The 23,448-nt window shown below is 51.4% G+C and overlaps 1 protein-coding gene across 1 annotated transcript in view; it reads left to right on the plus strand.

The window, feature by feature from the left end:
• MVB12B (multivesicular body subunit 12B) overlaps positions 1–18,147 on the plus strand; it is an 84,151-nt gene extending 66,004 nt beyond the window's left edge. Inside the window, exon 10 of the mRNA XM_033077203.2 lies at positions 17,476–18,147. Within this exon, the coding sequence (XP_032933094.1) occupies positions 17,476–17,568 (93 nt within the window). The 3' untranslated portion in view covers positions 17,569–18,147. The remainder of the gene's footprint in view (positions 1–17,475) is intronic.
• The last annotated feature ends 5,301 nt before the right edge of the window (positions 18,148–23,448 follow it).

The following is a 23,448-nucleotide window of genomic DNA, read 5'->3' on the forward strand; positions in this document are numbered from 1 at the left end:
TGTAGCTGCAGCCCCTCTGGATCCTGTTCTTCCAGTAGCAGTGGTTAATGGGGAACCCATTTTGTTGGCTTTTTTCTTAACCCCATTCTATCTGGAAGTCTACTTGTGGTTTTCCACCTGCAGGGATGTTTAGAATTTGGACAGCAGTGGTAGTGGTATTAGAGGAAATTGGTAACAGCTAAAAGTTTGAAAGAAAACATCTATTATTTCTAGAGGAGCACAACATGCCCTAATGGTGCCCTGCCATCCTCATTCACCTGAGATAGCTCCAGGAACAAACTGAAGGACCCTTGTCTTGGGGAGCTTCATTATATCCAAATTCCCAACAGGTGAACAGCTGCCAAGGAGCGATCAGAGGAGGAGAATACAGAGAAGGCCCCTTTGATTCCCTCCATCTGCTCCTTGGTGCAAGTGGAAGGAGAACACAAAGGTGAGGTCCCGTGTCCTGCAGGAGCTGGCCTCGTGTGGCTGTGGGCAGCCTGCCCCATGCCCAGGGGTGCTCAGCAACATTTCCTCCTCCCCATGGATCACTGGGCTCACACCCATGCCATGATTTATTCCAGCATGGACATATTTATACCATCTGAGAAGCAGTGCCTGCTATAAATATGTCCATGCTCCCCCTTTTGCTATGCACCAGTGAGGAGGGGGCATGTTGTGATAAATTGACCCTGAAATATGGTGCATGTACATAGTTTCAAAGACTGGAAGGATTGGTCAGTTTGGTGTCTCTCTGTTGTGGTTCAATTTGTTATTTTTAAAGGCATCTGCTGAACTGTGGCTTCCAGGGAACATTTCCAACATTACTGACATTTTTAACCCTAACGTGTGTACTTGGCAAAACTTCATGAACACTAATAAACAAAAAGGCCCTCGACTCCATCTCGGGATCAAAGCAGGAGTGTTGTCCCCTGCTGTGGCAGTGAGGGCAGGGCTGTGCCCTGGGGGGACATGGGTCAGCATCAGTGCTTCCCCTGCAGGGACAGCTGGCAGTCAAAGCACTGCTGCACACCCTGCTCGAGACCCCAGGGACCACAGCCCTGTGACAGCAGCACCCACAGTCTGCTCTGCAGGCACCTGCACAGCCCTGTGACAGCAGCACCCACAGTCTGCTCTGCAGGCACCTCCATAGCCCTGTGACAGCAGCACCCACAGTCTGCTCTGCAGGCACCTGCACAGCCCTGGGGCAGCAGCACCCACAGTCTGCTCTGCTCTGCAGGCACCTGCACAGCCCTGGGGCAGCAGCACCCACAGTCTGCTCTGCAGGCACCTCCACAGCCCTGGGGCAGCAGCACCCACAGTCTGCTCTGCAGGAACCTCCACAGCCCTGTGACAGCAGCACCCACAGTCTGCTCTGCTCTGCAGGCACCTGCACAGCCCTGGGGCAGCAGCACCCACAGTCTGCTCTGCAGGCACCTGCACAGCCCTGGGACAGCAGCACCCACAGTCTGCTCTGCAGGCACCTGCACAGCCCTGGGACAGCAGCACCCACAGTCTGCTCTGCAGGCACCTGCACAGCTCTGTGACAGCAGCACCCACAGTCTGCTCTGCAGGCACCTGCACAGCCCTGTGACAGCAGCACCCACACTCTGCTCTGCAGGCACCTGCACAGCCTGTGACAGCAGCACCCACACTCTGCTCTGCAGGCACCTCCACAGCCCTGTGACAGCAGCACCCACAGTCTGCTCTGCAGGCACCTGCACAGCCCTGTGACAGCAGCACCCACAGTCTGCTCTGCAGGCACCCTGCACAGCCTGTGACAGCAGCACCCACAGTCTGCTCTGCAGGCACCTGCACAGCCCCTGTGACAGCAGCACCCACGGTCTGCTCTGCAGGCACCTGCACAGCCCTGTGACAGCAGCACCCACACTCTGCTCTGCAGGCACCTGCACAGCCCTGTGACAGCAGCACCCACAGTCTGCTCTGCAGGCACCTGCACAGCCTGTGACAGCAGCACCCACAGTCTGCTCTGCAGGCACCTCCACAGCCTGTGACAGCAGCACCCACAGTCTGCTCTGCAGGCACCCTGCACAGCCTGGTGACAGCAGCACCCACACTCTGCTCTGCAGGAACCCTGCACAGCCCTGGGACAGCAGCACCCACAGTCTGCTCTGCTCTGCAGGCACCTGCACAGCCTGTGACAGCAGCACCCACAGTCTGCTCTGCAGGCACCTCCACAGCCTGGTGACAGCAGCACCCACAGTCTGCTCTGCTCTGCAGGCACCTGCACAGCCCTGGGACAGCAGCACCCACACTCTGCTCTGCAGGCACCTGCACAGCCCTGTGACAGCAGCACCCACAGTCTGCTCTGCAGGAACCCTGCACAGCCCTGGGACAGCAGCACCCACAGTCTGCTCTGCAGGCACCTGCACAGCCCTGTGACAGCAGCACCCACACTCTGCTCTGCAGGCACCTGCACAGCCCTGTGACAGCAGCACCCACAGTCTGCTCTGCTCTGCAGGAACCCTGCACAGCCCTGGGACAGCAGCACCCACAGTCTGCTCTGCAGGCACCTGCACAGCCCGGTGACAGCAGCACCCACAGTCTGCTCTGCTCTGCAGGCACCTGCACAGCCCTGTGACAGCAGCACCCACAGTCTGATCTGCAGGGACCCTGCACAGCCTGGTGACAGCAGCACCCACAGTCTGCTCTGCTCTGCAGGCACCTGCACAGCCCTGGGGCAGCAGCACCCACACTCTGCTCTGCAGGAACTCTGCACAGCCCTGGGGCATTTCTGCCGACTGCGAAAGGAGCACGGAACAGAGGAATAACAAACCAAACTGGGCAGCCAGCAGTCTGGAGTGCTGTGGAGGATGGCGAGGGGCACCCGGCGTGCCTGGCAGTCACACCGAAGCCATTGTGACAAGTGTCCCAGCTGATGACACAAGGAGCCACCTGAGCCTTTCTCAGCATTTCCCTCAGATCTGAGGCCTGCCTTCGACTGCTGCCTGCCTCTCCTCCCAAACTCTATCAGCTATATTTTTTCGTCTTTTAGAGGAAGTTTATAATTAGGCTGGAATTCTTCAGGCAGAGGCAAAGGCTGTGCTGGTTTGGGTTAGATTGTTTTGTTAAATTTTGAGAAAAAGTGTTCTTCATTAAAGAATGTGTGTTGATTCCCAGAGGAATGGCTGAGGCCTTCTCCTCTCTAGCATTCAGTCTTGTGCCGTTCTGCACTTGAGTTTCTTTTCTGTTAAATATTTCTGTAAAAGATTTAAGGCTTGTCTTTGGTTTTGTTTTCACAAGACTGGAAGTGCCCTGGGGGTGCCGGGCTGTGGAGCAGAGGCTGGGTCGGCCCAGTTTGAGCTGGCCGTGACACCGGGCCCGCGCCGCCCCCAGGCCCTGGCACCCGGGCTGGAAGGGAAAACTCATTTTTCCAGGAGTTTCGAGAGGTTGGATGTCTGCACAGGGCACAGCAAGAATCTGGGTGAGCTGGGCTCTGCTGTGAGGAGCTGCCTGCCCTTTCTTTCCTGTGCTGTTTGAGTTTGGGCAGGTGCTGCTGTGCCAGCCCTGCCAGCCCCCAAAGCCGTCCAGGCATGAATTCATTACCAGCGTTTTCACCAAAAACATCTGAAGGGTTAAAGCAGCCATTGTGCACTCTTCTGGTAAAACCCAGCCTGAGGTGGTGGATTGCAGGTTTCTTTGTTGAGTCATCAAAACTTTAGAAAACATGAAAGCACTTCATCTAACCAAAAATGATACTAGATGCAGGCTTACTTCTGTGTTTGCAGAACTACTTTGGAAGAAAAAAATGTTATTATTTTTTTAAAAGTCAAGATAGAGTATTTTTTCATAGTATAACACCAAAAGGAAAGTAGTGCAGCTTTGGGCAAATTAGAAACAGGCTTGAGTATTAGACTTTACATGGATGGTACTCGGGTATTAATCCATTAAAGTAATCAAAAGAGCTTAAATAAGAATCTGAAGGCTGCAATATATATGTCAATGAACAAGCTGTAAAACTTCCTGAAAAGGTGATTTCAAAGCCATATTGTCCAAGCTTGGCAAATTGCATATTTAATTATTTTGTCAGTCCCTCTTTCTACTCTAATCTTTTGGTGAAATACCTTTAGACATATGAAATCAGTTAAGATAATTAGGGTATGATGGAATTAGGTGTTACTTGATTTTTAAGAAAGATACCATCCTCTGCCTTGGTATAAAATGTGTGCAGACCCCAAAAGCTGGACTGTATTGTAATGTTTTCTTTTCTATAAAGATCAAAGGTCTCCAGCCCCTTTCAAGATGTTTGCAGAATTTGTTTCCTAATTATCCCACATTTACTTATTTGTGTGCTGGGACATCAGAGTTAACTCTTTGATTGTAAAGATGAGATGGGACCTTCCTCCAGATGACTGCGGCCAGCAAAGCCTTGCATCTCAAAATTGTTTTTCAGATTCCATGGCTGTTCCAGTTCTGAGGTTCTGGTGTGGTTTAGGATAGATGAGGTGTTGTGTTTGCTTGATTTTAATGCCCCAGTCCTCTACAGCAAAGATTTGGTTTTCTGCAGTAAGAGTTTACACCTTCATTAATATCCTTTACAAGTTTACAAACTCTTGGTAAGCAACAGTAAACTATTTAGGCTTTGATTTGTCTGGGAGTTGGAACTGTTTTCACCAAACCTTTATGATCTTTCCATCATGTGGTGCCTGAGTTTCTTCAGCAGAATTTTCTATAAAAGTTTTGAAATTAGAATTTCTTGGCTCACTTCATTGACTTTATTTTCCCCCCATCTAGAGAGATATAAAAGACTGACAGGACACCCCAGAAATGTGAAAACAGGCTGTAAGTTTTGCAGTTTCAGTTGTGAAGTTACAAAAATAAAGTTGATTAGAATAGCATGAAATCTATAAAATAAAAAGTAAAACGTTTATAGGGGAAGTCTAATATGAAACATTTTTAAACAATGTGTTTTATTTACTTTTTATACATTTCATTTCTCATATTCTTTTGAACTTTTTTGAATCCTCTCATATGTTTCCTAATTACATTTGCCTCTCTGACTCCTGTCTGTGTTTCCCTCAGCACAGAGGGGCTGTGTCTTGGTTTGTGTTTTGTTTCCTTTGCAGTACCAGCCCTGCACGGAGCTGTTCTCAGGGTGCATTGCAGGGGCACTCTGGGGTTCAGGCTCACAGGGAGGAGAGGAGGGACCAGAGCCTGCACGGAGCTGTGCTGGACCCAGAGCACCCACAGATAAATAAATGGCTGTTCGGGGGAAAGCTGCTCACAAGGAAAAGCTTCTTTCCTTTTGTGAAGTGTGATGCCTGTTTGTGCTTCAGCACAGGGCATGGCTCAGCTCAGGGGACAGGGATGGAGCGGGACAGAGGGGACAGGAATGGAGCGGGACAGAGGGGACAGGAATGGAGCTGGACAGAGGGGACAGGAATGAAACTGGACAGAGAGAGGGGACAGGAATGGAGCGGGACAGAGGGGACAGGAATGGAGCTGGACAGAGGGGACAGGAATGGAGCGGGACAGAGGGGACAGGAATGGAGCGGGACAGAGACAAAGGGGACAGGAATGGAGCTGGGCAGAGAGAGGGGACAGGAATGGAGCTGGGCAGAGGGGACAGGAATGGAACTGGACAGAGAGTGGGGACAGGAATGGAGCTGGGCAGAGGGGACAGGAATGGAACTGGACAGAGAGTGGGGACAGGAATGGAGCTGGGCAGAGGGGACAGGAATGGAGCGGGACAGAGACAAAGGGGACAGGAATGGAGCTGGACAGAGAGAGGGGACAGGAATGGAGCGGGACAGAGGGGACAGGAATGGAGCTGGACAGAGGGGACAGGAATGGAGCGGGACAGAGACAAAGGGGACAGGAATGGAGCTGGGCAGAGGGGACAGGAATGGAGCTGGGCAGAGAGAGGGGACAGGAATGGAGCTGGGCAGAGGGGACAGGAATGGAGCTGGGCAGAGAGAGGGGACAGGAATGGAGCTGGACAGAGGGGACAGGAATGGAGCTGGGCAGGGACAGAGGGGACAGGAATGGAGCTGGACAGAGGGGACAGGAATGGAGCTGGGCAGAGGGGACAGGGATGGAACTGGACAGAGGGGACAGGAATGGAGCGGGACAGAGGGGACAGGAATGGAGCGGGACAGAGGGGACAGGAATGGAACTGGACAGAGGGGACAGGAAAGGAGCGGGACAGAGGGGACAGGAATGGAGCTGGGCAGAGGGGACAGGACAGGGCAGGAAAGGGACAGCTTAGGATGGGAAGGGAACAGCCCCTGTGCCCTTCCCCAGGGCTCTGCACCAGCATCCCCCCTGAGCCCCCTGCCATCCCCCCAGAGCCCCCCGAACCCCCTGCCATCCCCAGAGCCCCCTGCCATCCCCCCCGAGCCCCCTGCCATCCCCAGAGCCCCCTACCATCCCCCCAGAACCCCCTGCCATCCCCAGAACCCCCTGCCATCCCCAGAGCCCCCTGCCATCCCCAGAACCCCCTGCCATCCCCAGAGCCCCCTGCCATCCCCAGAACCCCCTGCCATCCCCCCCGAGCCCCCTGCCATCCCCAGAGCCCCCTGCCATCCCCAGAGCCCCCTGCCATCCCCAGAACCCCCTGCCATCCCCAGAGCCCCCTGCCATCCCCAGAGCCCCAGCCCAGAGAGCACCCCCAGCTCCCGGGTGCCGGTGCCATCCATCAGCTCCTGTTCCGGCAGGGTCAGAGCCGGGCTGAGCCTCGGAGCCTGCGGGGGTGACTGATGTCCTTAAATGCTTTCCTGGCTTTTGCGGGGCAGTTTATTTCTTTGCCATCTTAGCTCAGGTGTGAGGTTACTTATTGTAGTTTTTTTCCCTCTGCTTTTTAAGATTCGGGGAGATTTTCTTTAGAATTCACCATTTCAGTCTTTGCTCTTAAATTGGTGTTTTGTTCATTTTTTCCCCTAGTATTTATTATTTATCCACATAGGATTCTAAATTTCTCTTTCACACACTGTGATAGGAATAATTTTCTTCCTCAGTAATCAGAATATTACTCACCTCAGCACCCCCACAAGAAGTCAGTATTCACTTCAGTATTTCGTTTGTTATAATTCTTGACTTCAATAACATCACAGCTGAGTTTTTAACATTATGTACCCAGCTCAGAAAAGTGTTGGGGAAAAGGTGGGGTTTTTTTAATTAAACATGCACTAAAATACATCTCCAATTCCAACAGACATTAATAAATATTTCAGGTGATGCTCTGGATTAAGTGAATATCCTTTAGTCTGGGCTGGGTAAAACATTTAAATTCTTAGTTTTGCATAAAGTTACAATTTTTTTTTAAATGCCCAAATTTGAAATGAAAAACCATCTTGGGTGTTTTAGTGATAGGCTTCTTTTGCCACTGGGCAAAAATTTACTAAACTTGAACTTTAAAGTATCCCAGGAGCTTTTGAGGCAGCTTGCCCAGAGTTTCAGCCTGGGGCTGGTTGAGGGGTTGAGGTGCTGCAGAAGAGACTCTGAGGGGTTTCTGACCAATCTGATCCCATCTCATCCTGGCAGTTTCTAATCTGAGCTGCTTGAGGTATCCAGAGCTGTTTATTTGGCTTCTGGCTGCGATTTTGCCCTGATACTTGAAAACCACATTTATAAAAGGGAGAGGAGAAAAAAGGAAAAGTGTGGAGAGGAAGGAAACACAAAGAGATTTTACTGAAGAACTCGTGTAAGTTCTGGATTTTGAAACTAAACTCAGAAACTCCTCACAGACACAAACTCTGTTGTTTTGCCGTGAATAGCGACACAACATAAACTCCCAGCTCTGGAGTGAGCACAGGGAACTGGCAAAAGCAGCTGCTTGAACAGCAAACAGCTGCAGCACCCACGCTGCTGCTGCTGGACCTGCAGGTTTTGCTCCTGTTAATTACTGTGATGAGCAGAAAGTCCTCTGCAATCAGCATCCTTGGGAAACCACAGGTACAGCTCTGTTCAGATGGATTAAAAAGAAATTTCAAAAGCTATCCTCACTGAAAAATCTAAGATACGTTATTACTGGTAAGAATGAAAGTAAATTCTGTTTTTACTTAATTCTAAACAGATTAATAACAAATATTAATAACATATATTAGTTCCATGAAATGCCTTACCCAGGTAAGTCCCTACTGATGAAAAGGAGATGCCACGCTCCGTTCCCTGTCCTTTCTCATGCTTTTCATTCACTGCAATTTCTGCTGCAGTTTTAGCCAGAGCAGCAATGAACCTATTTGAATAGAGATCTCGAGTTCAGCTGCCTTTTGGGTCAGACACAACCAGCACAGCACGATTACCTTGCATGCCCGAGGTGGGAGCTCGGCGCGGTCTGGGCGCGGCGCGGGAGCCCAGGAGGGTCCGGGGTGTGCTCAGCCTCTCCTCAGACAGGTGCACAAACACTTCCCCCTTGTAGGTGCTACCTGCTCTTTACTGGACGTTTATTACAAGTCGATGCAATTTCACAAAGCACCTGCATGCAATAAAACTCTATTACATGTGTGAGGCCTTAAGGAAATTAACGGTTCCTCCCTAGGGATGCATATTTTGTTAAGATGTTTATTACAGATGAAGTGGTCCTGGGGTAAAACATTAACAAGTTGTAGAGTGATAAAAGGAATTTTATCATTTCTCAGTGACATAAATAGGAAGAAACCTTTAACTAAATCTATAAAATTCCTGTTTCCTAATGAATTTGCTTTAACTATTTGCTAACTGGATGAAGTTATACAGGCTGAAATTTGGGATTTTTCTTCCTCATCCCCTCTCAAAACCCAAGCAGAAGGCATTGTCTATGAACTGATGTGAGCTCTGGTGCTCTAAAAAGAAACTTTAGATTGATAAGATTTTTTAAAAAAAATCAATTGTTTTCCTCTGTGCATTTAAAGCAGGGCCCTAAAACTCAGATCATTCTTGTAGCACTGATTTTAGAATTAAATGCAACATTAAAATTCTGTGTTACAATAATGCAAACCCATATTACTGAAATTACATGTTATATTTTAGGGTTCAATCCCAGGAATTTATTTTTGGTTGCCATTCTTTTTTTTAGCACCATATTAATGAAGTTTGCTCTTTACCATTATTAGAGATGAAAGCAGGAGCACTGCTTTGGACTGAGAATGCTCCATCTAATTGAATTATATGAATGTAGTTAAATGTCTACTTCAGAAAGGCCATATTCACTTTCAAGATTAGTTACTCCAAGAGTTAATGGCCTATTTAAGCAACATAGTCCAAGAGGCAAACACAGGTGGGCTGTGTTAATAACTTTATTTAAACCGTTTTTTCCCCTTTTGAGAGGCACAAGCCATCCATTAATGCATTCATTAGAGTTTATGGCATAGTTCTGCTTTTCTCCTAATGACACTATCCAGACTCAAACTTGCTTGGCTAATTTAGCCCAGCTGCCCTTTGCCTCTCAGCAACAGGTCCCTTGTTCTTCGGTCCTGCAGGCTGAAGTGTCACGATGATTAGTTTTGGTCATTGCTGCCCTTTGCGATATTGTTTTGTGTTTTCTCTGCATCAGAATTTACTTTTTCTCGAGGCTTTTAGGAAGGTTTGTGTGAGCAGCTGTTGGGAGGGCATGGCAGCGCAGAGGCACTGCCCCTCGCTGCAGCCCTCGCATTCCAATGTGATTGAATATTGTGGTTTATGACTTGACTCTGACCAAACAAGCTCACAGGTTTTAATATCCAGCTCTGCCAAAGGTATTTGTGGAAGTTCCTCACAACTGCAGCATCTGAGCTTGCCTGGGCTTTTCAGTTTTACGTCTGATCCGAGTTTGCCCTTACTGATGTCACTGCAGCTGTGAAATGTGTGGCTGTGTACAGAAGTGCCTGTTCTCTCCAGTAGCTGCAGTGGAGGTGACCTGTGTGTGTTTAGTAATGAATTCCCCAGGTACTAATGAACATCACAGCAAATCAGAATGACCAATGCATCACTGGGAGAGGGAAAACCGGGGTGGGTCAGGCTGCACTGGCAGCTTCTGACACTTGCAGTTTATTTTGGAATATTTAATCAGTTTGGGTATGCATGTCTGATGTTTCTGGGAGTCCTGTGTTAGCTGTTGGCTTCCAGTCTGAAATGTCACCTCTGCTAAACTCGAACAATCCGTGGGGGTGTCCTTGGCCATCACGGCCAGACCTCGGGATCACAGTGCCCCCGAACTCCAGCCACCACAGGGATGAGGGTTCCTAGGTGCTCCCTGGATGGATTTGTAGGAAATTACAGCTTAGAACACTTCTGTACCTGCCCCTCGTGCTAAACAGCACAACTTCAGTAGGATGGCAGTGATGCTGCAGGTGTGGCACCGTCACAGGCAGGTGTGACAAACACTGTCCCGGGCAGGTGTGACAAACACAGTCATGGGGAGGTGTGGCACTGTCATGGACAGGTGTGGCCCTGTCATGGGCAGGTGTGACAAATACAGTCATGGGCAGGTGTGGCACTGTCCCGGGCAGGTGTGACATTGTCATGGACAGGTGTGACAAACACTGTCCCGGGCAGGTGTGACAAACACAGTCATGGGCAGGTGTGACAAACACAGTCATGGGGAGGTGTGGCAGTGTCATGGGGAGGTGTGGCAGTGTCATGGGGAGGTGTGGCAGTGTCATGGGGAGGTGTGGCACTGTCATGGGGAGGTGTAACATTGTCATGGACAGGTGTGACACTGTCACTTCTGCACGAGCTGGAGGAATCTCACTGCAGACCCTACACTTGCGAATTGCCGCGTCACGGTGTTTCCTTTCACTGATCCTTACAGCGGCACGCGTGCATTTAATCATCGCCACCATCATCATCCCCGTGTCCACTGATCGCTCTCGTCCTTACCTGGTCACAGGTGATGCTGTGGGGCACGTTCTGCCTGCTCGTGGCTGCAGTGCGCCAGCCCTGCCCCGCGGGGAGCGGGGTGCCCCGTGTCCGTGCCCTGTCCGTGCAGTGTCCGTGCAGTGTCCGTGCCCTGTCCCGCTGTCCCCTCCGTGTCCGTGCCCTGTCCGTGCCCTGTCCCGCTGTCCCCCCCGTGTCCCCCCCGTGTCCCCCTCCCGTCCCCGGCACCTCCCGCGCATGTCCCGGCGCGGCCGCCAGGGGGCGAGCGGGGGCGCCGTGCGGAGCGGCTGCGCTGGGGGCGGCACCTGGGACACTGGGACACACCTGAGAGTGACACTGGGACACCTGAGTGACACTGGGACACACCTGAGAGTGACACTGGGACACACCAGAGTGACACTGGGACACGTGAGAGTGACACTGGGACACCTGAGTGACACTGGGACACACCTGAGAGTGACACTGGGACACCTGAGTGACACTGGGACACACCTGAGAGTGACACTGGGACACGTGAGTGACACTGGGACACCTGAGTGACACTGGGACACACCTGAGAGTGACACTGGGACACCTGAGTGACACTGGGACACACCTGAGAGTGACACTGGGACACACCTGAGTGACACTGGGACACGTGAGTGACACTGGGACACCTGAGTGACACTGGGACACACCTGAGAGTGACACTGGGACACCTGAGTGACACTGGGACACACCTGAGAGTGACACTGGGACACGTGAGTGACACTGGGACACCTGAGTGACACTGGGACACACCTGAGAGTGACACTGGGACACCTGAGTGACACTGGGACACACCTGAGAGTGACACTGGGACACGTGAGTGACACTGGGACACCTGAGTGACACTGGGACACACCTGAGAGTGACACTGGGACACCTGAGTGACACTGGGACACACCTGAGAGTGACACTGGGACACGTGAGTGACACTGGGACACACCTGAGAGTGACACTGGGACACACCAGAGTGACACTGGGACACGTGAGTGACACTGGGACACACCTGAGAGTGACACTGGGACACACCAGAGTGACACTGGGACACACCTGAGATTGACACTGGGACACACCAGAGTGACACTGGGACACCTGAGAGTGACACTGGGACACCTGAGTGACACTGGAACACCTGAGAGTGACGCTGGGACACCTGGGAGTGACACTGGGACACCTGAGTGACACTGGAACACCTGAGAGTGACACTGGGACACACCTGAGTGACACTGGGACACACCTGAGAGTGACACTGGGACACCTGAGTGACACTGGGACACCTGAGCGACACTGGGACACACCTGAGAGTGACACTGAGACACCTGAGAGTGACACTGGGACACACCTGAGAGTGACATTGGGACACCGAGTGACACTGGGACACACCTGAGAGTGACACTGGGACACCTGAGAGTGACACTGGGACACACCTGAGAGTGACATTGGGACACCTGAGCGACACTGGGACACACCTGAGAGACACTGGGATAGACACCAGAGTGTGTCACTGGGGCACACCTGTCCTGGGACACCTGTGTCTGGCAGTGGGAGACAGACGTGAGAAATTATCGTGTCTTTTTATTTGATGTCTTTTGGCAGACTTTTTTATAAAGGTATTGTCTTCTGCAATAAAATTAATTAATGTCCGCAGCAACCTTGAATGTAAAATCTCGCTTTGCAGAAGGGGTCCCACAAGCACCTACAACATTTCTGGATGAATTGGAGCAGGATGTGGAAGTTGTAACATCTTGTGACCCCAATGCTTTTATCTACAGGAGCAGTGAAAGAGTTAATGCATTAGTTTAAAAGATTTTTAGCACTACTCTGAACTGAGGCTGACAATCCATTACTCATGACTCCTCAGCAACCTAGCCTAGTTCTTTTCTCTTTCTTTTGTGATTTACAGATTTTTACACCAATTGTAGGCACTTTGCAGTTGGGTTTTTATTAGAAACTCTGAAGTGAAGAGTTATGGTTTGGGATTCACAATGAGAAAAGCGCTCTGGTGTTTGCAGACCCTTTTCACCTCCTGTGTCCCCAGCCTGGCCCTGCCCAGGGCAGAGAGCTGCTGTGTGTGCAGGTGAGCAGCTGTGCTGGGCTGTGGGAGAGGCCAAGCCCTTGGGACACACAACTCTGGGCACCAGGAGAGCCCTGGCACAGCACAGCCAGCATCCAGGGGGGCTGCAGGACTGGGAGAGGCAGGGTTAGATCACAGGAAAAATATCTTCCCAGAAAGGTGGATCATCAGCCACAAGGTGCCCAGGGCAGCCGTGGAATCCCCACCCCTGGAGGGATTTAAAAGTCACATAGATGTGGCACTTGGGGACAGGGGTCAGGGTGGCCTTGGCAGTGCTGGGGGAACATTTGGACTCGATGGTCTTCGAGGGCTTTTCCAACCTAAACGATTCTGAGATCTCTTGGCAGTGATGGAATGGAGACCCTGAGTGCCTAGGCAGCCCTGGGCAGGGCTGGGTGTGAGCCCCGAGTGTGAGCTGAGGTAAAAATCCTCATGAGGAATTCATTTTGGGATTGGCTGGAGGCTGAAAAGCTCCCTCCCCTGCAGCAGCTGCACCAGGGCGTGCTGCCAGCATCCTGCCCTGTGCTGCTGTCAGAGAGCTGCTCGCTGCTGCTCCCATCAGCTCCTGGAAGAAAAGAATTGCAGAGGAAGCTCTTGCAGCTCCAGGAATGCCTCTGTCTGCAGGGTTTATTGCTGTGTCTCAGGGTAGTTGAAGAGTGGTCTCTCATCCAAAAAGCATTTGGGTGCAGTTGCAGCTCCTTGGCTCTGGAAGGACAACTGCAACCAGAGACAATTTTTCATTATGGACAAGAGAATTATGAGGTACAAACGAGTGTGCACAAGAAAGTTCATAAATTACCGGGGATTAGCATCAGTGATGGGTAGATCTGCTGTGTGCAGCCTTCGCCTGGCAGAACAGGCAGGATCCTGCACAGTGTTTGTCACAGATCAGAAACAACAGCCCTCTGACAGATGCCACGTAGATCTTCATCTCCAAATTCACCCATCTGAGAAACATCTGTGTGCTTAGGCTGGCAAATCTCAAGGAATGCTCTGCCAAGCAGCCTCCTTCCGCTTTTATAGCTCTGTAATCCTCATTCCTCCTCTGAAAGGAGCAGGAGTGTGTGCGGCTCCTCGGGAAAATTGTGCGGGTCCAGGAGAAGTCTGTGAGGAAAAGATTCATGGCATGATCAAAAAGCACCCAGGCCTTTTACAGGCAAGGCTCAAGAGGTGCTTTAGGCAGCTGTAAATAACAGTGAGGAGTGAGGGAGCAGATTAAAGAGCTGAGAGCTGCAGTCTGTGATGGGTTAGGGGGGGACACACAGCCCGGAATGGGGACAGACAGACAGCCCGGGCTGGGGACACACAGCCCAGAATGGGGACAGACAGACAGCCCAGGCTGGGACAGACAGACAGCCCAGGCTGGGGACAGACAGACAGCCCAGGCTGGGACAGACAGACAGCCCGGGCTGGGACAGACAGACAGCCCAGAATGGGGACAGACAGACAGCCCGGGCTGGGGACAGACAGACAGCCCGGGCTGGGACAGACAGACAGCCCAGAATGGGGACAGACAGACAGCCTAGAATGGGGACAGACAGCCCAGGCTAGGACAGACAGACAGCCCAGAATGGGGACAGACAGACAGCCCAGGCTAGGACACACAGCCCAGGCTGAGGACAGACAGACAGCCCAGAATGGGGACAGACAGCCAGCCCAGAATGGGGACAGACAGCCAGCCCAGGCTGTCCCACACAGCAGGGACGGTCCCTGTCCCTGGGCAGAAGTGTCCCCAGCAGCAGGACAAGGTGGGCTCTGTGGCCATAGCTGGTGCCAGGCCAGAGCCCAGGGCTTTGGGGCTTGGCTTGGGCACTCTGTGTTCCAAGAGTGTTTTCTCCTCTGTCCTGATGCTGGCACAGCCCTGGAGCTGCAGGGGTGGTGCCCATGGGGAGGAGAAGTGCTGTGAACCTGTGGCACAGGTTCTGGGCAGGTCTGTTACAGCTTCTCTCCCCATCACAGCCTGTGGGTGAATTCCCCCAAAGCTCATTTCTGTGCCTCCACCCCTGTGGAGTCAGCAGCTCCTGTTCTTGTTATAAAACAAGGCCCATTTCCCCAGGGAATTTGGAATTTGAAGTAATTCTGGGAAGTCTATGGGGTTTGCATACAGTGTGCAACAGCCACTAGGGATTTTTTTATTGTTTTGTTTTTTGTTTTATTTTGAGAGAAACCTTTGGAGAAGTATTGCTTGCCTAGGGGCTGCCCCAATTTTTTCCATTTGTGCAGGCAGAAGAATATTGATGGGGAGGGGCATAGACACACACAGCACCCTCAGGGCTGAAGATGTTTCATAGGAAATTGTTGCTTTCAGTCAGATGAAAGCAGATCCCTTTAATTTTTTCGTTAGTGCACGCAAGGAACAAAGTGCTGTTTAGGTGTGCTGATGTTACCCCTTGGGCCAGGCTGGGTCTCTGCAGAGCTGGCTTGGAGCTAGCCTGGAAATGAAACGTTAAAGAACAGCAGAAGTGTTCTGTTTGCGAAGAAGCGTCCCCTGCAGCAGGGTGGCAGCAGGCTGAGGTCACAGCGGGCTCTCAGCTGTCCTGGGGGACACGGTGACACTCATGGCCTGGCTCTGAGGGACAGGGGCAGCCTGGCAGTGCCCTCCTGGAGCTGCTGCCCGGTGCTGAGGTGCCAGCCCCTCTGTCCAGCACCAGGGAACGCTCCCTGCTCCCTGCCCACACCCAGCACCCCTGCTGGCCCTCGGCTCCCCTCCTGCCAACAGCAAAGGCAGCATGTTTGCTTGACATTTGAGGGCATGATTTATAAACAGCCCTTAATGCACCTTTTAACCTCTTTTTTTCATTGTTTAAATTTCAAATTTTTTGGATGCAAACTCCTTAAATCAGTTCAATATGCTCTGAAGGGCTTTGCTAGAATTTGGGCTGAATTGTTTCCAAATGGAAACACAGCTCCAAAAAACCAGCATGTCAGTGATTTTAATTGACTCTCTACTGTGTGTGTACCCTTAAATAATTGAAGTGTTTTCAGTGCTCAGAGGTGCCTCGATTTGGCAGTTGTTTGGGTAGAGTCCTAAAAAAGGCAGAGTGTGGAAGCATTATACCTTGGGCTTCACAAGGGATTCCCTCTGGATTTAATTGGGATTCCTGCAAAGCTGTGCAGAACATTGCCAATGAAACTGGAAACCAGGAGAGCTCTTGGTGAACCTGTGAGAGGTTTGGTGTGACCCAAGTGCCTGGGAGGTTTTGGATGAGAACCAGGCCAAATTCACTGATTTCACCTGACCCTTCTTTGTAATTTTGGAGTTTTCTTTACTTGGAACACAAAACCATCTCTGAGGGCCCTCAGTTTCTCTGACTGGGACTTTCCTGAACAAGGGAGATTGAGAACCAGATCTGAGGATTAGACTGTGTCTCCCTGGAGGGTCTGTGACGTTCCCTGCCCCAAGCTGGCTTCTGACCCAGTGGCACCAGGCAGGTGACATTTCTTCACTGTCCTGTGTCAGCTCAGCACAGGCCTGAACTCTGCTTGCAAACAAGAAAAAGTCAAGAGAACAGGAAATTCACACCTAAACACCTTAACACTGAAGATTTGCTCTCATCAGGTTTTACTGAAGTGAATTCCTCTTAATCCATTTAATAGAACATTTAATAGATGTGATTTTTAACTCCTGGAATAAGAGAGACAAGGTGGTGTCTTGTTCAAAAGCTGCTTTCTTGGGTAACAAAGTGCTGTCAGCTCAACAGGTGTCTGGCTGCTTCCTTCTCATTTTTCAGAGGCACTGCCCCTGCACCCTGTGCACAAAAACCTTTCCAGGTCAAGGGGCTCAGGGGAGAAAGAGAAGAGAAGAGAAGAGAAAATTAGAAAACGGAAGGAGGACTCTTTCTCATGGCTTTCCTTTTTTCATGAGGAAAACTCTATGGTGAAACAATAAATTTCTGTTGTTTGCTTTTAACAACCAGGGAAGTAGCAGCTACTATTTCATGTCCTTTCTCCTACTCAAGGCTCCTTTACTAGAGCGGAAAGAGAGAACTTGGGTTTTTTGTGCTTATGCTCAGCCAGAGAAATATCTGATTTTTTTTTTCTCTGAGAAGGAAGCTGTGGTTTAGCAGTACAAACACTGTAAGCATGCTAAAGAACTGCCCCAAACATTCAGAACACATGTATGACCCCAGGTGAGTTTGTTCTCAGCTGAAGCACGTGGGGATGCTGCTCAGGGCCTGCCTGTGCCCAGGTGAAATCTCCCCTGGTTTTACTCCCGTGCACTCAGTTCCACGGAACTCTGAGGTGCCCATGGCCAGGGAGTGGGGCTGGGGCTCCACAGCCCTCTCTGTTCCCACTCCTGGGGTGCTGGTGCCAGCCTGGGCACACAGCACTGCCCATGGCACTCAAAGTTGGTTTTCTGAGGTGTTTTACTACAGAAATCATAGAAGAGCAGTGAGCTCCCACTCACCCCATCACAGCACTTCTCACAACCTGGCTGTGTGTTCAGATTTCAAACAGATTCCCCAGCGCTCCCAGGACTCAAAGGACCAGGCAATAGAGAGGTTAGGCACACCATAATTAACTAAAATGTTTCTTTCCTGGATACAAAAGGTGTATTTTACACTCTCTTTTGATAGCATGTAAAATCAGTTTCCAACTTTCAGGTTCCTGCATCATGGCATGTGTACTGCACTGCAGGGAGAGAAGCTGTCCCAAGGATCCTTCCGTCATTCCTTCTGGAAAGGAAAGCACACTAGATGTGCTGTACCAGAGCAAAATATGCATACATGTTTTGCAGACCAAAGTCCAAAGCATCACCTGCTCCTGCAGCAGTCCATTCTTGGGATTTCATTGTGCTTTGGTCCATGTTGTTCAATCTTTCCGTGTCTGGGAGCCAAACCAGCAGGAAAGCATCTGGGCAGAGCAGCTCATCCCCTGGCATGCAAACTATGCACATGGGGAAAGATGCTGAGGAAAAAGAAAAAACCTTGGAATTTCCACTGGCTGCGAGTCATGTTGCCCCAGGCAGTCTCAGAGGATGAGTGGTCTGATGAGGCACAGAGCAGGCAGCCTTTTCTGGGGCTCCCACAGCCACCCCACCCTCTTGCCCAAATATTGGCTGCACAGCATCATCTGGGGCTGCCTCAGCAGGGCGTGCCAGGCAGAAAAACCTGGGGGATTTGCCCCTTCTATTTCCTGTTGTTCCCTTCTCTGTGCCCTTGTGCATTTTGTCTCTCCCTGTCTCGTGTTTGGATCCCAGCAGGGCTCAGGTGGCCAAAGGGCCCAGGTCAGTTGTGCTGGAGCAGCATCCCCCAAACCAGTCACAGATGTTCCCCTCTCTGTGCTATGGCAGAGCAAACTTCAGGCAAATAGAGGCAAACTTCTTTGCAAGCCGCAGAAGGAGTCAGCTCTGGGAACATCCCACAGGTGTGTGTGCTGCTGCTCGGGGCACTGCTGTGCCCTGTGCTGGCAGGGCAGGGACAGGGAGAGGGGCAGGGACAGGGAGGGGCAGCCAAAGCCTTTGGTGCTTGGGCTGCCAGTCGTGCCCTCAGTGTTTCACCTGTTCCTGTTACTGCTCACTGCACTGAGCATCCTTCTCCTGCAGCTTATTGCCTTCCTGCTTTCTCCTGCACGCTGAGCCCCAGGAACAGAGGAAGAGTCTGATGTTGGCCAGGAATTAATAGATAGCAAAGCTTCTCTGCTCTAGCTGCTGACATGTTTCCAACCTGGAATAATTAAGAAGTATCAAGCATCTTGGAAAGCAGTTGACTCCCATTAGATTTCCTGCATGATCTCCAAGTCAAAGAAATCAGATAAGATGTGGTGATGTTGGGGAATGTTATACAAACCAGACTCACCCTTCTCACATGCTGCATGCACGAATCCATTACAGCACTCATCTTTCAGCAGACATCTCAATAAATAGCCTCTAATGTATAAAATAATTAAATCCTCCTCATCTCTCTCTTAAATCCTCCTTGTGATTTTTTCCTCCATTGTGCTGTTCCTTTCCCTCTGAGCTGTGTTGCTGTCACCAGCAGGACTCGTGGGTGATCAGAGTGCTTGGTGGGGTGGTGGGGCTGGGTGTGACCATCTCCTCTGGGCTGTGCCACCCCCTGCTCAGCCTTGGCACAGGCTGTGGCCATCTGGGCGAGTGGCCAGGTGGCAGCAGGAGCCCAGGGTGCTGCAGGACCCCTGGCTGTGCTCTGAGCGCTGTGTCTGGGCGCTGTGGGGTGGCAGCAGGTGCAGCTGAGGAGTTTGCCAGGTCAGGGTGAGGCTGTGGCCAGCGCACAGCGCGGCTGCTCAGCTGCAGAAGCCTTTTGCAGGCTGTGCTCTCCACGGGGCAGGGCCCATTGCACAGCCTGGGTACAGGGTGGGCTCTGGGCAGTGCTCAGGTGAGCTGCAGCCATGGCCAGAGCTCCCTCAGCTCCAGCCTGCTCTTCCCTCTCGGTCTGTGCAGCCCAAGGCTCGGCAGTGCTCAGCCTCTCCCAGCTCTGTACCTGCAGGCAGCCCCTCGTGGTTCTCACACCTTTCAGGTTGTGACAAGAAATACAAGTGTTCTGAGGTTTCTCTCTGTCACACGTACAGGACATTTGCACAATATAATTAATTGCACCCACAGTGCAAATATCCAAGAGGAAATAAATAGTTTTAAAGGTGCATAATGTCTGGGAAGCGTGCGCTGATCTCTGGGGAGCAGCTTGATTTCCTGAATGCATTTTGAAACCACCACTTCTGACAGGTCTCAGTGTTTCTACAAGCCATTTTCCCATCAGTTAAAGAACCCACTTCAAGCCCGAAATAAGGTTACCAATGTTTTCTAGTATTTTTTTATTAACCACCTCCACCATCTTGTAATTTAAAGCACCTGTCCATTTAAATTTTCCTCCTGACCTACTAAATAACCCTGCATGATACATACAATGAAACTAATGGCTTTTGGATGATGTTGTTGAAAACTAGCTTATGAAAAGTGAGTTGAATGAACCACACTGCAGGAAATCCTTTTCATACCCCTGGAAAACTGAGCTGGAACACCTTTCTGGTTCAGAATACCGGGCTGAATTCTTAAACAGTTATCACTCACTTTGCACTTGAAAAATGAGGACTGTCCTGTGATTTCTAGTGTAGTTGGTGTCACTGTGCAGCCCTTCCCATGGTATTTTGTGAGGAATGCCAGAGGCATGGCACACTCAGGAGCACTTGCCATGCAAAGAGATTGTCTGCTGCCTTCACTTCCTCTTGTTCTAACAAAAACAGAAAGCTTTGGCTTTTGTCGAGGAGTAGTGAGTAGATTTGCTCCCATCCAGAAAAAGAGCAGCTCTGTGCCTTCACTCAGTGTTTGTGAGTCCTGGTGAGCCCCTGGGGGGATGTGGGCACTGAGAGGTTGTGGTGCTCCAGATGTTTGCAGAGGTTTTTGGGTCTCCTGGAGCTGGGACTGGCAGTGACAGCACAGGTGTGTGGGAGGCAGAACTGCAGCTCCGTCCAGGAGGCCACAAAAACAGGGACTTTGTTTTTTCCTGGGAAGCCACCTCTCTGACAGGCATTCAGGCATCGTTATCCACATCCTGAGAGGGCTTGCCACAGCCCCCGAGATTTGTCATGGCAAGTAAGAAAAAGATAGTTCAAGAGTTAGGTAATGATGTGCGCTGAGAATTGGAGACTGCAGAGATAAAAGGCAACTAGTAGCAAAGCATAAAGACTGACACCACTTAAAAGGGCAGGAGAAGTAAAATGGCTAGACACATCATAGCCCTAATGGGAAACACATGAGAGATGTTGATCAGAGAATGCTGGCAAACAGATGAGGTCTCTGAAAAAAAAAAGGGGGGGGAAAAAAGAGGAAACAGAAAACAAGATGGAAAGATAAAATTTCAAAGCAAGCCCTAAATGGATAGCAGTTCCAGCTAATAGGAAGACCTGTAGTGATTTGGCCAAGTAGTACACAGAGAAGCTGATGATCATTAATATCTTGATAAATTTATTATCAGACAATTCAGTCCTGTCAATGTCAATTCCCTCCAAGAGATTGGAGGTGGTTAATGTGGGTAAAAGCAAGTGAATTCCTAAAACCACTGATCCTCCTTGTCTGCATCTCCATACACTAAACACTCAGGAGATAGCAGTGAAACAGGCGCCAGCTTCAGGCTGCAGTTCTGTCAACTCCATCTCGTCCCAGCATCTCCTGTGTCCCCCATGGGGTGCCCAGTCCACAGGCACAGAGCCAGAGTCGGTCCCTGCTCTGTGACAAAGCTTCCTGCCTGCTGCAGTCTGTGGGAAAGGTGTACCTGCCCTGTCCCCCTGGAGCTGGACACATCCCAGTGCTGCTGTGGGGAGATGTCAGCAGGGCTCAGGGAAGGTTCCCCTGGCAGCCCAGGGCTGGGTGATGCTGACAGGGGCTGTGCCCTGCAAAATCTGCATTGCCACAGCCCCAGCTGAGCAGGCACAGCAGCCACTGAACCTCAGAGAGAGAGAGAAAACTGAATTTCAACAGTGCTGTCTACTCCTGCCACCACCTGGAGAGCTGCTCCTGCATTCTCCCCACTGCTTTCCGAAGGATGTGTAGGCTCTGACCCTGTGCTGAAGTCATTCACAGGGCAGGGAGTCACTGACTTGTAACTCACTGCCAGTAAGACACAATAAAAGCACAGAAGTTCAGTGAGAGCCAAAGGCTTGGCTGTCCCACAGGCAGCACAGCTGTGACACCGTGCTCTGCACACCAGAATCACCACAGCCAAGGCAGAGCTCTGGGGAAAATTCCTACATTTGCTCTATGGAGTTTGGTATAACTTGATTTTTTAAAAAATTAATTACTCACGCCTTACACTATCTTTTGCAACCAGGCTGACACATTTTAAAACTAAAAATACTCTTCTTACATTTTTAATCAGGCTTCATTATGAATGGCAGATGCTTGAAACTGAAGTGAAAATCATCATCAGTTGTATTTATTGGCTAAATTCCTGCAACACTCAAAGCTTGAGAAAAATCAAACATGTTTGACAGCTGGTAGAATGAAAGGAAAGGATAAATCTTACCCTGACAGCATGCACCATATTTATCATAAGCTGTTAAACTCAGAGAAGCATCAGCCTTCCACCAGAATGCCATCACTGCTCTAACAGGGCCCTGAGCAGCTACTGGGGACAGAGGGGTCTCTGCAGACCCGAGGTGTGCCAGTGCAGCTCTGCTGGGCTGTGGGGCATGGCTGTGCTCACAGGGGCACCCAGAGCTGTGCTGGACACTGGGCAGCACACCCTGAGCACAGCTGGGTGTCTCTGCACCCACCCAGAGCTGTGCTGGACACACTCTGAGCACAGCTGGGTGTCCTGCACCCACCCAGAGCTGTGCTGGGCACACCCTGGGCACAGCTGGGTGTCCTGCACCCACCCAGAGCTGTGCTGGACACTGGGCAGCACACTCTGAGCACAGCTGGGTGTTCTGCACCCACCCAGAGCTGTGCTGGACACTGGGCAGCACACCCTGGGCACAGCTGGGTGTCCTGCACCCACCCAGAGCTGTGCTGGACACTGGGCAGCACACCCCGAGCACAACTGGGTGTTCTGCACCCACCCAGAGCTGTGCTGGACACTGGACAGCACACCCTGAGCACAGCTGGGTGTCCTGCACCCACCCAGAGCTGTGCTGGACACACCCTGGGCACAGCTGGGTGTTCTGCACCCACCCAGAGCTGTGCTGGGCACATCCTGAGCACAGCTGGGTGTTCTGCACCCACCCAGAGCTGTGCTGGACACTGGACAGCACACTCTGAGCACAGCTGGGTGTCCTGCACCCACCCAGAGCTGTGCTGAGCACACCCTGAGCACAGCTGGGTGTCCTGCACCCACCCAGAGCTGTGCTGGACACTGGGCAGCACACCCTGGGCACATCTGGGTGTCCTGCACCCACCCAGAGCTGTGCTGGACACACCCTGAGCACAGCTGGGTGTTCTGAACCCACAGTGTGGACGTGCTGGGCACACCCTGAGCACAGCTGGGTGTCCTGCACCCACCCAGAGCTGTGCTGGGCACTGGACAGCACACTCTGAGCACAGCTGTGTGTTCTGCACCCACCCAGAGCTGTGCTGGACACTGGGCAGCACACCCTGGGCACAGCTGGGTGTCCTGCACCCACCCAGAGCTGTGCTGGGCACACCCTGAGCACAGCTGGGTGTCCTGCACCCACAGTGTGGACGTGCTGGGGATAGGGAGAGCTCCTGGCTCCTCACGAGGCTCCCACCTGGCAGCAAGCAGCAATGTCTGAGAGCTGTGATGGCTCAGGTGTTTTCAGGAGCAGAGTTTGTTGCTGTGGCTCCAGCCCCAGGTTGCCAGGCAGGAGCTGGGCAGGGTGAGGTGTGAGCTGGGCTGCAGGCTGAGGGCAGCCAGGACCATCCCAAGGCTGCAGGGCTGGTCCTGGACAGTGGCCGACCCTGCAGCCCTGGGTGAGCAGGGGATATTGGTATCTCTTCCATCAGGGCAGCAAGATGATTTCCCAGTAATTTAAGTACAGAAAGATAAAGTTTCAGCTAACTTGTTAACCTGATTGGTGAGCACTAACTCCAGTGTCACATTTCACCTCCAAATAATTGGGGAATTGTGATTTGCATTCATTCCCTCTTCACCTGTGGGTCAGAGGTC

Source organism: Catharus ustulatus, chromosome 21 (assembly GCF_009819885.2).
Source record: "Catharus ustulatus isolate bCatUst1 chromosome 21, bCatUst1.pri.v2, whole genome shotgun sequence".
Lineage (NCBI taxonomy): Eukaryota > Metazoa > Chordata > Aves > Passeriformes > Turdidae > Catharus > Catharus ustulatus.